Source organism: Cibotium barometz, chromosome 8 (genome assembly GCF_041138505.1).
Source record: "Cibotium barometz isolate CiBa-2024 chromosome 8, ASM4113850v1, whole genome shotgun sequence".
Lineage (NCBI taxonomy): Eukaryota > Viridiplantae > Streptophyta > Polypodiopsida > Cyatheales > Cibotiaceae > Cibotium > Cibotium barometz.
Window position 1 is genome coordinate 38582976 of NC_141053.1, and position 17134 is coordinate 38600109.

Here is a 17134-nt window from a genome sequence, read left to right on the forward strand (position 1 = left end):
AGCTTCAAGCAATATAGAGAAAAATGCCAAGCTTGAAGCTAAGCTCAAGAGAGCAAAACTTGAAATCCATGAGCTTCAAAATGAATTCGTGGGTTGTTGAAGCCACCGGAGGAGCTCGCCCACACTCACAAGCAAGACATTGATATCCTCTAACTTCAATACTAAGTATTAGAGACCACCAAGATTGCGGCAGCCCAGGCACATGAAGTCCAAAGAGACCACATCCTAGATGAGCTCAAGAAAGCTAAAGCCAAAGAAGTCGAAGTGATCCGTGTGGCAAACCAATTTGCAAAGGATTGTGACGCTGCCCTCACTGCAATGGATGAGACAACCAAAGTCCTCACTGAATTCCACAAGGAGTATAACCAAGCCATGACCAAAGGGGCCGCTAACCTCTCAAAACCTCCTCCACCACAAAGAAGCCCTCATCACCCATGCACATAGAACACGACATCATGAGTTCTGTGTGCATGCGTTATATGTGTATGTGCATTTGCAGACGTAACACGTGTATAGAGGCTACGTGAATGTGAATGAACATGCTTATAGTTGGTACGACGACATGATGTCTATTCTGTGTGCGTGTCTAAGAGTAGTCCAAGATTGTTTTACCTTGAGCACTTGACATCGTTTATCGCCGGAGGCATATCCGACAGCGCTAAAATGGCGACGCGCAGGGGTTGACATTGCTGGTGATGCAAGGATTGAGAAGAGGTCGACGGGTGAAATGAGCTGTTGTGGAGCTTTTGCAGCAACCAAGCTCTTTCTCTGGCTATGAACAGAGTTTCTCTCATGTTAAATATCGAACATTAATCAGGGGAGGTTTTCTTTTCTTCTGGCTATGGCGTGGGGGAGCTTTCGAAAAGGGACTGGTCTTTGAAGCTTAGTGAGGCGCTGATGAAGTCCTCTTTCTAGAACTCGGCAGACAGTGCAAGGTGTGCTTTTCTGGTTCTCTTCAGGGTTAGGGTTTGCAGGGCTTCATTTAAGGTTCAAAGTTACAGGGCTTTTGATTAATACGTTTAGGGTTAGGGTTTCCGGTGTGAGAGCTTGCAGGGTCAGAGTCAATTAGGGTTTGGTTTACCCCAATGTCTATGCGTGGGGTTGTTACTCTGGTTAATTGGATGTTGCCGCACAACAGGAGGGTGTTATCTGATGTTGCCGCATAACAGGAGGGTGTTATCTGATGTTGTTACATGGCAGGAGGGTTTTCTTGTGAATGCTGTACCCCTCTGCATGATGGAGTGCTCTGCAGAACAACTGTGGGAAGCCTGAATGCAGCATCAATCGACCTGTGCAGCAATGAACGAACTGCCCTTGTGTTTTTGTACGCATGCGTGCACTAGGTCGAGTATGCTGTTGTTTTCTTATTGACACGTCGTGTGTTAGGGGCACAGTGTGTCTTTGCTTGTTATGTGCTAATGCTGCAATGTCATTGACATATAATGCATTGCTCTGCCAGGAGAAAGCTATCCTGTTTTTGGAAATCAGTTGGCTTGTGCTCCTTTGAATCTAGAGTCATCAGGGGTTTCTTTATATCTGGACTGCATACGTGACTTTCTAGCTTGAGATTTCTGGTCTATGGGCCCAGTAGCTTCATAAGCTGAGCCATACTGGTCACGGGCTCATTCTAGTATGTAGAAACAGATTCTGGCATTCCAGTTGATCCAACAAAACATATGTGATGGTTCAAGCCTTTGCCCAACCAGGGTTGCACCAAAAGAGGGCTTCATAAGTCCATGAGCAGGTCAGTCTCACATACAAGGCTGCTGTTAATGATTCTTCATGTTTCAATGGTAAGCTGATGAGTCCAAACACCAAAGCTTGGAAGGAAAAATGGAGTACAGAGCAAGGTTGTGAGCCAGAGTTGCTTACCAGGCTTTCTTTCTTTCCTGTGAAGAGGGTCATGACATTACCTTTAGGTGGAACAGAAAAAGAGCAGCGAAAGGAGCTGCGGAAAAAGTTAAAAGAGAGTTTGATCACAGTACAAAGCTTGTCTTCAAAGCTGGAAGCTAGAGAGTTGCAACTTAGGCAGTCTCAGTCAGTTCAAACGCACCCTAACCTCAGTGACGCTCAGTTTTCAGGTAATGATGTAAGAACTTCTGGGGGTAAGGAGGTGACATCTCAAACGAACTTTACATCTCCTAGATTAGGTCAGTATCGTGTGGAGCTATTAAAACTGCCGTCCTTCAGAGCAAATGACAGCAGTCCAACTGGTGCTGACACACCTAAAGCCAATCAGCTGTATAGCAAGAGTGAATTTGTTGTAGGGAAAGATAAGATGCCTCTACCTATGAAGTCAAGGACTAAGCATGGAAATGGCAAATGGGGAACCCTCAATGCAAATGGAGGGGATCGCAAGCGGAAGTTGGCTGGAATACCCACTGACATTAGGCAACAGTGTAAGAGTGTACTTAACAAGCTAATGTTGCACAGAGTTGGATGGGTTTTTAATCATCCAGTTGATGCCGTTAAGCTTGGTCTCTCCGACTACCACTTGGTTATTAAGAAACCTATGGATCTTGGTACAATTAGAGCTAAACTAGATAGGAAACAGTATTCGGCAGCCCTAGTGTTTGCAGATGATGTCAGGTTGATATTCAGCAATGCGATGACGTACAATCCACCAGCAAACGATGTACATCAAATGGCGGTTGGGCTGTCAAATATGTTTGTAAAAGGGTGGGAAGTCATCAACAAGAAGTTGGAGAAGTTAAATGCCGAAGGGGAGCTGGAGGTGCCCTCAAGTCAGGTACTGGATGCTTACCATGCAAGCTCTGGAACTGAGGGCTTTCCTGATCACCCTAGATCGAGCAGGAAAAGCTCTAATGCAGATAAACTGAAAGCATCCAAAACTCCAGCAGAGCCTAAAGTTCCATCAAAACCCAAGGCTGCACCAAAACCTAGATTGAAGGGGCACAAAAGAGTAATGACTTTGCAGGACAAGGCAGAATTGCAGACAGTTTTAGAACAACTTCCTCAGCAAATGCTAGAAGGTATCATCGGTCTGATGAAGGAAAGGAACATAAACATGTGCCGGAAGGGTGATGAGATAGAAGTTGATCTAGATTCGTTTTGATAACGATACACTATGGGAACTAGATCGTTGTGCCAAGAACTGCTTAAAGAGTGTTCACAAGAGCAAGAAGGCAGGTGCACAGAAAATCCAGGTTTGATGTCATTCTGAACTTTTGTTCTTTCCCCTTCTCTTCCTTAGATCACATGCTGAGGTATTGTTATAATCTCTGATATTGCAGCCTGCAGCAAATACGGCAGCACAAAACACTAGCAAAAACGAGACAGGTCTCAGCTTTTCTGCTTTGCCTGAGCTTTTATTTAGTGGATAATTGTGCCTGATTCAGGTTTTCCTGCAGTTGTTATGGACAAAAATGCTGCTTCTGGAAGCAGATCTAGAAATTCGGGGAGTTCAAGTAGTGATTCAGGATCTTCTAGTGGTCAGTATGCCATAGATTATTCACACTTGTAAGTATCATTATGAACCCATCATGACAGTTTTTTGTTGGTACAATTATAGATTCAGACACTGGAAGCTCTTCTACTAGTGAAAGTGATGCCGATGACAATCTTTCTATGGACAAGAAACAATGAAAATTTGCATGGTTTCAGGTTGTGGGGTGATACCATTTTGGGCTTTTGTAGTATGTTGTCGTCCACGATATTATGGGTGGGTGCACTGTTGCAGACCGCAGTGTTCCGCTTTGCAGTAGTGGTACTGGTCTGCAAGCTTGAACTCATGTGCTTTGTGCATATAAGTCCGGTTATCATGGTCATGTTGGGTTCAAGTGGAGTATTTACCCTTGCATTTTCAATGCGGGTACAACTGCAGAGGTGGTGGCCCATCATATCGAACCAATTTTGTATCTTAGGGTTCTAGAGCAATGCTCTAATAATTATCACATCGGTGAAAGCTCATTTGAGCTGGTGCTCTCGAAATGGACACACCTTGCAAATTAAAGCTCTTGGACAATGAAATATGAATTACAAGCTTCATAATCATGGGAATGACTTTGTATATGTGCATTGGGGATTCCCAACACCCAGGTAATATACACGCCAGAGGAGAGTTCAAAAGGGGTGTTTCTTATTAAGATAGTATACAACTGCTATACCCAAAGCATGACTTTTTGAAACCACCGCTGTAACACATTGATGTGCGCTGAGAACTTGGCTTTCTTGTGCCACCTTGGTTTGACCTTAAAGGGTGCATACGGCAATTGACATGCAGGCTGCATGTGCACTTCGTATAAAAACACCTTCTAATGATTACTGAGCCTTGACACAAGGGCAGCCTACTCACACATGACCCTACCCAGTATAAAAACTGGGATGCCCAAAAACATGGCTGTCCCTTTCGAGATGTTTTGTGACTTTCGGTAGGAGCTCTCTCTTTCATGGGAGGTTCTTATCAAAGGTCTCCCTTAAGTGGGTGTTTACTGCTGTGAAGTGATGCACAAAGTGAATTTGGGCTTCATGATAGCCTACATCTATGCACCACAATAAAATTAGTGAACATCGCTCACAGCTCCAAAGTACACTCAAAGAAAAAAAAATCCTTGATACTATTTATCAGGAGAATCTCTGTGGTAGAACTAAAGGTAGACTTGGAAATTACATGGCACTAAACATATCTGCATGGGACGCACAATATGAAATTGGCACGTGACACATGATAGAAAGGTAAAGGTTTTCAAAAAGTAGTACTATAATTTTGGGCAATTAACATCTTTAAGCTATACATTTATGCTTGGATCTTGACTAAGGGCTTGTTTCTTTGCCAAGCCAACTTCTTCCACTTTTTCTTAAAACCATTGCTCCTGTTCCTAATGACACCACATCTCCTCGCTCTTGTTCCCATGCCATATACCTGCCTAGTAGCTCAAATATCAAATACAAATACCATTAATCTTGACAATTGCATAAAGATACGGTGTTCATGTGAGGTGCCAGACCAAGAGCACATAACAGAGGTGAAAGGCTACAACTACTGCAATACATCTTTCTACCAACAAATGAATTGCAGATATGCATGGCATGCTGGGCTTGAACAATATGGCTTTGCCACAAAAACAAACCAGAAAAATAAAGGCACGCAAAGCTGTGGATCAGATTTCAAAGTCTTTCCACACTAAAATCTGATCCACTGGCTCTACAGGCCCCTTCATTCTCCTGGTTTGGTTCTGTGGCAAAGGCAAAGTAAAAAGATCCCACGAAATGAAAAAAAGAAGAAAAAGTAGAAAATGTAAAGGAAGCCAAAGAAGAAACCATAAATTGTTGGCTGTATAAATCAAATGAAGAACTACCAAAAGGTAAAAACGTAGAAAGAATGTCTGCATGTTAAATCCCAGGCATCAAGTTGGACGTACGTATAAATTTAACACACATAAATTTAAAAAAAAAAATTTAAAGCTTAGTTTTAAAAGTTAAAAAATCTAATGAAGACAAACAAAGAATACATAATTAAGTGAAATTAAAACATCTATCTAAGTAAAAAACATGATTCAAAGTATCAACATATCGCTCATATATGTGACTAGGGTGGTCATAGACAACCAATATGCACGCACACACAGACACATGATTCAAAGTGCCTACACTTAGTCCACATATGTGACCCGAGTGGTCACAAAGAACCAACACATACATAAACACATGATTCAAAGTGCCCACACCTGGTCCACATACGTTAAGAGTACACACACACACACACACACACACACACACACACACACACATACATAAACACATGATTCACACTTGTGGCACACATACATGATCGGGTGGTCGCAGAGAACCAACACACATACACACACAAACAAATAGAGAGGAAAGATTGTAAGAATACACAATAGTGAAAGTTGGATCAACTCAATACAAAGCACTAAAGGAAAGAAGCAGAGAGTAAGAAATATTATTACTTGTAAAATTGATTACAAATTTATAGCATCCACCCACTCGTGTGCTCCAAGTAAGAAGCTTTGATGGCGATCTAGACAGATTCTGGAGGGAGGACGTCTTTCTTACAAGAGTGCTTGAACATAATGAACTTGATGATGAACTAAGCATGCTAAACTAGTCTGTATATAATACCTAGGGTCGACATGGACGTAGGTTAGCCACGTTGGCGTTGCGACCCACAACTTGGTCCAAAATGATCAATCGACCATATCATCCGTTTGGGACCATATTAGATCACAACAAAGTCTTGTAGGGACTTTGTGTAGCTTCCACGGATATCTGAGACGGTCTGGACTCTCAAACGGCACTGCAACGTGAGAACAATGTGTCCTCAGTTTGTTGTGTCCAGTACTCACTAATGTGGTCACATAGCCCGCACAAGCACGCATTTTACTTGGCAGAGTGCCAAGTTTACGTAAGCCAGCTCCCATGTAGCCACACTTGGGCTCCATCCAATGTCTAAACTGGGAACTGCCTCATCACATTGGCTACTTCTCATATAAAGGGGGCCTTACAAAATAGAGCACATCCATCACCCATAAGAATAATACGAGTGTGGAGCATTGAGTAAATGCTTTTTCAACAGAGATTACCTGAGCTCTCTATATCGAAAACAAATTGAATGAAATGGTTTCGAAGCGTTGTAGTAAAATTTTTCATTGAAAGCTTTTTGATTGATCGAATTTTTTTTTATTTTTGTGGAAGATTTTGAGAAACTTGACTTTTGGTGTCGGTGGATTATTACTTGATTTTGTACAATACGTGTTATTTATTCTATTTTGGGTAGCTTTCATATTTATTGGCAATGGATATATTTATTTAGACATATGAAAGCTTCCTTATAGACATTTGATTTTGTTACAAAGGTTGTACATATTTATATAGTTTAAGGGTTTACACATTTTGAGTAGATAGACTTGCACGTTCAATGAAGCAATATATTTTTGTTTGAAGTTAATATATTTGTAAAAGGGAAAATATTTTGATCCCTACAAGCTATTTCAAGGGAATGTGATTAAAATACAACAAGATGAAGCATGGGCTCACGCTTGTGGGGAGACAAATTGGACAAATCCGCCACCACGGATGTGTTTCCCTCAACCACAACAGGCTCTCAATCCACTCTTTTCATGGCTTGGTTTTGATTTTCTTCATCTTCTTCCTCTTAACAATGATGGGTGCACCTCTACAATGGGTTACTTTCTTCATTTTCGCTTACACTGGAAGCCGAGAATGCTTTTCTTTCTTTTTAAGATTTAAAGCTTAAAGCTTATAGCTTTAATAAGCTTATTACATAGCTTATTTTCCATAGTCAACAAAAAAAATCTCTAGAAATTTTAATAATTTGCAAATCTCTTCTCTGCACATAATCATTATTTTAAAGAATTTTCAGAGCCCTTTTTGGTTTAAAATATCATATTTTTAAAACAAATTTTAAGTCCAAAGATGCTCAAGATTACTAGAAAATCCAAAAATTTTATTGAAAATTTTCTTGAGGTTTCCAAAGTAGTTTGCCACAATTCTTTGCCACTTGCAAGTGTTGAATTAAGGTTTTTAAACTCAACCCAATGGATTCAGACCTTGCTTTTGATTAATCAAGCCGCTAACAAACAATGACACCAACAATAAAGTTGCTATTGAACGAGATGGTGGATGCCCACTTCCACAACCGACCTTTGAAGACTAAATTCAACTCCTTGAATAATTACTTCAAGATAAGCAATAAAAGTGTCTCGTCTTTCGAGTGTAACGCCTTGTCCATAGTGAAGTTTTTACTCCTGCTTCTGAAGACGCACGCATCGCCAAGATCATCAAGGCTACTCTCAACACTCAAGCAACTAAAAAGAATACTAAGATTAGTCATCGTACTTTTTCTTTTATTAAATTTGATGGCAAAAAGGATGTGTCTTGTACTTTCATGGTTATGATTACTTCCTTGAAGAGACTGTTTTAGAATGAGATAAGATTAACTGTGCTACCAACCATATGGTTGATCATGCATCACTATTTTTTGGGAGTCAAAGACCCTTCAATATTAAATTGCATAAAAATGATAGAGCAGAGACAAAAACACGATATTGGGTCCAATTGGCCTGTGTCTCAAAATCTTCCTGACCACCACTTGCTTGCCTCCATTATCCAACCCAAGAATTTGCACTTACATATCAAATATGCTAAGCAACTAATAAATTAATTGATTAAAAAAATAAATAACCATATGAAACTCAATAAATCAAGATGATGTAATTCATACTCTAAAGCATGTATAGGATTCTTTTTTTTTGCAACTAAAACCCAGGACACAATGTGTGGGAATGAGACCCCTTGATAGTCTAGCATGCCCATGCATTTGTTTGATCAACATCGCCCTCCTTCACCTTCACAAAATGCCTTTGCTTCACATCATCGTTTCCCATTTTCAAATTCAGCCACTCCACAACATCCAGCTTTGCACCATCTACATCCAACTACTCTGGAGTCATCACACACTTTATGACTACACATGCATGCATAAAGTTAGCTACTATCACTCAGATCTAGAAAGACATCCCTATCTAAACCCATCTAGGAAAATTCATAAATAATGAGAAATGTGGTAATATTAAATTCCATGAATTGAATCCTCATAATATGCCCAAGGGGTAGGAAGAAACTGTGTTCAGTTGTCACAAAATGTGAAATAATCATGAGTGAGTATGAATATAAGATGCAATCAAGGATGGATAAGCAGCGAAAGGCATAATCATGGAGACATTGAGCCTCTTCAACGGGGTGGTCTTTATACTTTAGTAAATATCTGTGATAAATATATTCTCTTATTCTTCTTGTCTTTGAAGCATTGTATATGATCAAGATTCTAGATTTTCTAATCATTTTCGGATTTCTTTATTTTCTAATCTTGGATCTAAAATTGATTTCATTTTTGCTTTTCATTCACTTGGAACCAACACCTTCCTTTGCTATAGTTTGCTATCAATAATATACTACACTCAAGGCAAAGCTTATTTTGAAGTCGTGTACGGTAATAAATTACTGATGCTTCTTGACTTTCACATACTGTACTTGTAGCACATGATTTTACTAGAGACCATACCCCTATGCTTCAACATGTACATGAAGCTATTTCTAAACACACAATATGTGACACAAGCTAATAAGACACGTAAGACAATGACTTTTCAAGAAGGTGATTATGTTCGGCTTCGCGCAGAAAAGACGAGATTGAAAAGCATAGAGAAACACCCAGTTATTAAATTAGCTCCTCAATTTTATGATCCGTTCAAGATTATCACATAGATTAATGATAACGCTTTTCGTTGTAAGATTCAATCCCATTGGCGTATTCATAACTCTTATCATATTAGTCTATTGAGAATATTTAGAGACACTTCTGAGATATCTAGTCTATGATGACCCTCCATTGTTAAAAGAAGATTCCTAATTCATAAAACCTAACATTATTGTAGAGAACATTCCACCATAGTGATGCACAATCAACCATGTGGTTTGGTAGCATATTTAATCTTATCTTCATTGTTGGAAAAGCAGGGTCCGAATCCATGGGGTTGAGTTGAAGAAAGTTGATTTGACACTTAAGTGGAAAATAATTGTGGCAAACTACTTTGAAACCCCAAGAGACTTTTCAATAATTTTAAAGGATTTTTTGGGGAGAATTTTAAAGTTTTTTTTTGGGCTTGAAAATGGCTATTTATGGGTTAAAACTAAGGTATTATAGTTTAAAAAAATCTATTTTTTTAAAAATTGTTGATTATGTGCAGAGAAGAGATTTACAAAGGATTGAAATTTTTGGAGTTTTTTTAATATTGATTATTTATATTGCATAGCATTTCATGTAGAAGTAATAGGCAAAATAGCAATAAAATCCATCAAGGACCATTAGGAATCTGCAATCGGCATGAACAAGCCATGTTGTTTCCCATGGTGTCGCTTAACTCTTAGGTTCAAACCTCTAGACAATTATGTACTAGATGCAACTATTTCTCGATCCTGCCCTGCATGGTTCAGCATGCGGGGGAAACTAGGGCTAGAATCTCTTCCCTTAAAGGTGGAAGCCAGGTAGAGATAGAAGGAAGGGGAAGCCTAAGTGGAGTGATCACCTTTCACCGGCAAGCTCTGGAATCCCATAAATGCGGGAAGCCAGAGCGATGGGATAGTTCCTTAATTGCTTTTTTACTGCTGACAACATTACGTGCGGGGGCAAGGTTCGAACCCGCAGTCTTCAGGTCATGAGCCTGAAGAGTTAAGCAACACCATGGGAAACAATATGGCTTGCTCATGCCCATTGCATATTCCTAATGGTCCTTGATGGTCATGAGCCTGAAGAGTTAAGCAACACCATGGGAAACAATATGGCTTGCTCATGCCCATTGCATATTCCTAATGGTCCTTGATGACTTTTATTACTAGTTTGCGTATTACTTCTGCATGAAATGATATGCTTTGGACTTGTTGATAGATTTATTGAGCAAGCATATTTTATTGGATGCAAACAGACATTGTCTACTTCTTCACAAGCTTCACATCTTTTCATTAAGCATGTTTTTACACATCATGGTTTGCCTAAAGTTATTGTATCTGATTGAGATTCTAGATTTTGTAATAATTTTTGGATTGCTTTATTTTCCAATCTAGGATCTAAAATTGATTTCACAGCTTCTTTTCAGATTGAAGCAATCAATAGTACCATTCTAGACTTGTTAAGGTCCTACACTATTTCTAGACTAGGCACTTGGAACCAACACCTCCCTTTTCTATAATTTGGTTACAATAATACACCACACTCTGTTACGGGCAAAGCTCCTTTTGAAATTACTAACATATGCTTCTCACTTTTCACATACTATACCTACAGCAGTAGAGCAGATGATTTCACTATAAACCATACCTGTATTCTTCACATGACAGGTACATGAAGCTATCGCTAAATCCCAAACACAATATGCAATCCAAGCTAATAAGAAACATAAGGCAATGGCAAGAAGGTTGTTATATTTGGCTTCGCATATAGAAAAAAGAAGATTGAAACACCCAGCTTTTCAAGAAGGTGATTATGTTTGGCTTCGCATAGAGAAACACCTAGTAGTTAAATTAGCTTCTCGATTTTATCGTGCATTCAAGATTCTCATGAAGATTAGTGACAATGCTTTCCGTTTGGATATTCCACCCCATTGGTATATTCATACAAGAAATTAAAGTGGAAATACAACATTTTCTTTCCATGTAATGGGCAAGAATGAAAGATAGGCATATCGTGCATGTTGAGTAGGAAAGGGATTGAATGTAGGGGGGCTAGAAATGGTGTGAAAGTCTTAATTAAATGTCAAAGCTTGTACTAGAGACAATCAATGTTAGGGAAAGAACAAATTTTTAGTTTTTCATGGCATGTTAGAATTTGGGCTTGCCTTGAAATTAATGGCTTAGATTTTGAAAATTTTGGTTTTTAAAATCCATTGAAATGTAAAATTTTGAAAGGAAAGTTGGGGGAAGGCGAAGATGTGAAGAATGTTTCTTTTGTTATAAAATCTTTTACATGCTTTTTTCTAACACAAGAGAGTCCTGTGTTAGAAAAAAACCCGTCCTGTAATGTAAATTTTATGGCTCAAATTGAGAAAAAACGGATTGTAATTTTTCTCAGCCTTTATTTAAAAAAACGGATTGTCATTTTTCTCAGCCTTTATTTTAAAGAGAGTCTTGTGTTAGAAAAAAACCCATCCTTTAATGTAAATTTTCTGGCTCAAATTGAAAAAAAACGGATTGTAATTTTTCTCAGCCTTTATTTGAATATTTTAGATTTAAAAAGCCGATTAAGCTATGTATTTTTTCAATAAAAACTAGTTGAGATGGAACTTGGAAGTTGGAAGGTTCTACTTTTTTTTTTCCACAGGTTGGAAAAAAAGTTTATTTCCGACACCAGTGGTTGAAGGACAACTCATAAAGTTGTGTTGACGTTTGACCTAACGTGCAGCGTTGTTGGAACTTGGTAGCCAACCTTATGCTAATTTTGTACTCAAAGGATTAGTCAAGGGTCGCCAAATTAACACCATTTAATATATTCAAATTTGGCGTCTTAAATTGGTAGCTTTGAAAATGGGCGAAGCTGTTTCGGAATTTTTGCGAAGTCAAGAAACGAGGCGGGTCTTTCATCAATTCACGTGTCTTTTTTTTGCTCTTTTTCTTCACGGACACCGTCGGACAGTCTCCTTTTCAATATACCTCTCTCACGCCACGCCTGTTACCTTCCCTTCACATTTCTTCACGTCCTGCATAGCCAGACCTTCACCTTCCCCATAGCCAGACCTTCACCTTCTCCATAGCCAACCCTCCTCATTCTGCACTCTCTTTCTTCCTTTATCCACCATATCCAACCATATACCCTGCTGCGTAGCCACCCACCACCATAGCCACCTCCATTCCCCCACCATAGCCACACATGCTTCCTTGCATCGCATGGCCTTCAATGGATCTCATCACATCAACTCTCACCTGTTTCCTTGCCCCCTTCTTCTTCTCCTTTCTCCTCTTCAACTGTGCTAACGCAGACAGCCAGACTGATGCCACTGCCTTGCTTGCATTCAAGGGCAATGTTACAAACACTCTGTCGTGGAATTCGTCCACCATAGCCAGCATATGCACGTCATGGGAGGGGGTTTCTTGCAGCACAGTCAACGAATCATTAAGGGTAACCTCCCTCCGCCTCCCCGGAAAATCTCTCTATGGCCCCATCCCCTCAGAAACCCTAGGAAAACTTGATGCCTTAGTAAACCTAAGCTTGCATCATAACAAGCTTTCTGGTAATCTGCCTGCAGACCTTGCTAATTGCACCTCCCTAAAACTACTTTACTTGCAGAACAACAATTTCTTAGGGCGCCTACCTGCAGATTTCTCTGTGTGGCCTCATATGGCACAGCTAGATTTATCCTTCAACAATTTCAGTGGGGAGATTCCAGCTTCTCTTAACAGTCTGACCCATCTTAAATCTCTCTATCTTGCGAATAATTCTCTCTCTGGATCGATACCTTCATTGAACATAACTTCTCTCAGAAATTTCAACGTTGCAGATAACCACCTAAATGGCTCCATTCCTCCTTCTTTATCAAAATTCTCTGCAGAAAGCTTTACAGGGAACACTGATTTATGCGGGGTGCCGTTGGGTAGCTGCACGCCGACGCCGACGCCGCCACCGCCACCGCCACCGCCACCGCCACCGCCAAGCAGCAGCAAGCTGAGCGCGGGGGCGATAGTGGGCATTGTTTTTGGAGCGGTGGCATTCGCATTGATAGCGGCAATGGTTTGCTTTTGGCTTCTGAGGCGGAAAAGCAAAAAGCAAGGTCAGGCCGGGGGCAGCACGAACCTGTATGCGGCGGGGAAGCCCGAGTTTCAGGCGAAAAGGCCAGCAAATAACAACACAGGAGGTGAACGCAATGGGGATGGGAGCGCCGCAAACAGGCTGACGTTTGTGGGCGACGCTAAACAAACCTTTGATTTGGATGCTTTGCTAAGGGCCTCTGCGGAGGTGCTGGGCAAGGGGAGCCTGGGCTCCGCCTACAAGGTCGTCCTGGACAGCGGGCTCGTGGTGAGTGTGAAACGGCTACGCGAAGTGGCCACGGAGCGCCTGGACGCCTGCCAAGCCGTCATCGAAAAGCTGGGCGCCCTCCACCACCCAAACTTGGTCCCCCTCCGAGCCTACTACTTTGCTCAAAATGAGAAGCTCCTCGTCTCCGACTACATGCCCAATGGGAACTTGTCTTCATTACTACACGGTTAGTCCTCCTCACTAATTCTATGCTCATTAGGAAAATCAAGAAATTGTTAGTGACATCACATTTCATTTTTATTATTATATTAGATATACGATTTATTTACCTTTAGAGAGTGTGTACGGTAGTTAGGTTTCTTCCCCAACAAATCTTATACACACACATGAAGAATTAGATGCATTTCCTTAAATAATTCAATCTTGAATTTAATGGGTTACCGATTAGTCTCAAGTCACAGTTGCTTAGCAAATAAAAATATTACCTTAGGTATAATCACGTAGAGGGTTGTGATTAAACCTCATAGATAAGAAGTAAGGGTAGGGGAAGGTAGCCTATCCATAAAGTGTTCAAGTTTTACTATGAGGATGTGAGTTCAAAACACCACACTTCCCCTTCCTCCCTCTCCTCTCACACTAAAAGGTGTGTATGATTAAAGGAATGAACGAACCTCTCTTCTCCTACACACCAAAGTCCCATCTATGCTTATTTCCCAAATGGCCTTTGCTTTTGTGATATGGGGTCCATCCCTATACTCAAGGTATCCCATGTACCCTAAAGATATCTTTCATCCTTCTTTGACCAACACAAGTACCCTTAAGCACGAACCCTAAAGATATCTTTCATCCTTCTTTGACCAACACAAGTACCCTTAAGCACGATCTTTAGAGTTCATTTTACCACAAAGTTTCCACCTCATTCGCAAGGTACTCAGGAAAAGGTTCTTAAATGTGGGTTTAGTTTTTGGGAAATTATTTTTATCGCGCATTACATAATCATTGTCATCATGGATTGAGGTAGAAGTTGTAATTTTAAACGAGAATCTCATCAATTTGAGAAGGCTTTTTTGAGGATGATCGAGGTAGAAGTTGTAATTTTAAACGAGCATTTTCCTTCTCTCATCAATTTGAGACGGCTTTTTTGAGGATGATCGAGCAAGTTCTAGTGAAGATGAACCTATCTTTTCTTGAAAGTGTGTGGGTTTGACATTTGTTTTGTGTTGTTATGAGGCTTTTTCACGAAGGTTCTTTAGATTAAATGTTAATGGACACGAACATAATGAACTCATTAAGAAACTTAACATAATGTGAGATGACAAAGTAAGGATTAACATAGAATTTTGTTTGGTGAAAGCAGGACGCAAAGGAGGAATCTTGGATTGGGAGACACGGTTGGCCATAGCGGGGGGGGTTGCAAGGGGACTCTTGTATCTCCACAGTCAGAAGGTGGTGCATGGAGACATCAAATCTTCCAACGTGGTGCTCAGCAGGGACGGCCAGGCCTGCCTCACTGACTACGGCCTCGTCCAGCTGGCCACTCTCCCGCCAGAACCAAATTCAAATCTCAAATCCAACGGCTACACACCCCCAGAAGCCAATGCTGACCCCAGAAAAATCACCTACAAGGGGGATGTCTATGCCTTTGGAGTTTTGCTCCTTGAGCTCTTGTCAGGGAAATCCCCCATTGTCTTGGCCCATGATAGCCTTACCTTGCCCACATGGCTCCAATCCCATGCCCGAGAAGAAGAGTCCCTTGACCCCCACATCATGAAATATGACTACATCCAAGAGGAAATGACCCAGCTCTTGCACATTGCCTTGCCTTGTGTCTTCCCTTCTCCTCCCCAAAGGCCCCACATGGTAGAAGTTGTGAAGATGATTGAAAACCTTCGAAAACATGATGACCATGACGACTACTCTTCCGACTCGTATTTCGATCATGTCGTAAGCCGTGCCGAAACTAGCACCTACCATTGAGCTTTTCCAATTTCTTTTTATTCTCCTTGCCTCGGGGCCTTTAAGGCAAAGTCGGAATGAGTAGATCTTGGTGGGATCATCAATCTTTCCCATGACTTTGAGGATCTTGGTGAGATCATCAATCCTTCCAATGGGTTTGCAAACTTAGTGTGGAGAAAGATAAAAAAAAGGCTCCTTCAAAATTTAAAGTTTGTGATATTGTAGTGAAGAATATTTTTTTTTTGGCTAAATTTTATTCAATCCATGGTGAAAAGGATTCATGTAAGATCTGAAATTTTGTACATTCCACCAATTCTTTTGATTTTTTTGTAATAAATTGGTTGTTGTCATGGTTCTTTCAAAGCGAGCGCACACACGTCTTCATTTAAAAAAAAGCATTGTAAAATGTAAAAGCTGAAAACAGCAGTTTGTAATTTTCAACATTTATTGGTAGATTTTCTTTTACCAGAAGGATATTAGAGATGAGGTTTGTTGGCATGAATTTGAGGTAAATTGTAAAATAATTAATTCACTGGGAAAACTTGGAAACGAAGCAGAGCGGTTTCTGAGAAGCGTTGGGGGAAATCTTTTCTTTATATATATATATATATATTCGTTTTCAAAGAACAGTGTGAATAAAGGTACCTTGGAATTTAGCGTAAACTGAATTATGAGCACACAAGGATTACATTTTGAGTTTTGTTAAATGCAGGTTACGTAGAATCAATATATATTGCCACAAGTATTATTAAAACAATATTTTGCAGGTTACGTAGAATCAATATATATTGCCAGAAGTATTATTAAAACAATATTTTGCAGCTAGTAACCCTTTAACGCTAAAGTTCCTAATATGGAAGAATGCGCGGCAAGCATAGTTAATTTCTAATTAACTCAAATAGCTGAATTTCCCTTCCCCTCCTTCAGTTAACCAAGTCTCCCAATCCTCCCATCATCCCTGTGCACTCTAAGCTGAATAACAGGTATAACTTGTGGGACAGGGGCCAGTGGAACTTCAAGTTCACTCATATGTGGTCCTTGCTTATCTAGCCCAAAAAGTCTTTCCTTCTCTATGTACAAAGCTGTCTAGACCAGCTCTAGAGCTCTTCAATTGGGCTTTGAATATGAAATATGCAAGTGGTATGGAAAAGATGAGGAAACCCTTGTTCACCTATTCATAGGATTTGACTATTGAGGAAACCCTTGTTCACCTATTCATAGGATTTGACTATTATAGGGAAACCATTTCCTTTGTGCATATGTGCATCTCATCGATTTTCAAGGGCCACAACTTACATGGCAACACATTTTGTTGGGAGTGGCACTCGATTGCCTTAGTAAACTCTGGAATGTCATTGTAGCATAATTACTGTGGTCCATTTGGATTGCGAGAAATTAGAATGTGTTTACCAATGTGCTCATAGATGTTTTGCCCTGCTTGAGATAAAGCTTGTATGTGCAAATGAAACTGTGTGAGAAAATATACCCAAAAGGGTATTTTACCTAGCCCAAAAGGGCTATTTTGTCATCTTACTTCAACTTTATCTGCTGCCTCTCTTGATCGACCATCACCCACTCTACCTATATATATGAAGCGCATCTTTATTTAGCGGTATTTTACCCAGCCCAAAAGGGCTATTTTGTCATCTT

General features: G+C 40.2%; 1 protein-coding gene and 1 pseudogene across 2 annotated transcripts; both read left to right on the top strand.

Moving 5' to 3' along the window:
- Nucleotides 1–528: 528 nt before the first annotated feature.
- Nucleotides 529–3790, top strand: LOC147636231 (transcription factor GTE4-like; annotated as a pseudogene). Its single transcript, XR_015266503.1, has 4 exons — nucleotides 529–3167; nucleotides 3255–3300; nucleotides 3372–3452; nucleotides 3533–3790. The product of XR_015266503.1 is annotated as a transcription factor GTE4-like (transcript).
- An 8343-nt stretch (nucleotides 3791–12133) lies between these two features.
- LOC147636232 (putative inactive receptor kinase At2g26730) lies at nucleotides 12134–15821 on the top strand. Its single transcript, XM_086801662.1, has 2 exons — nucleotides 12134–13754; nucleotides 14886–15821. The coding sequence occupies exons 1-2, from the start codon at nucleotides 12425–12427 to the stop codon at nucleotides 15503–15505; spliced, it is 1950 nt and encodes a 649-aa protein (XP_086657788.1). The 5' UTR covers nucleotides 12134–12424; the 3' UTR covers nucleotides 15506–15821.
- Nucleotides 15822–17134: the final 1313 nt, after the last annotated feature.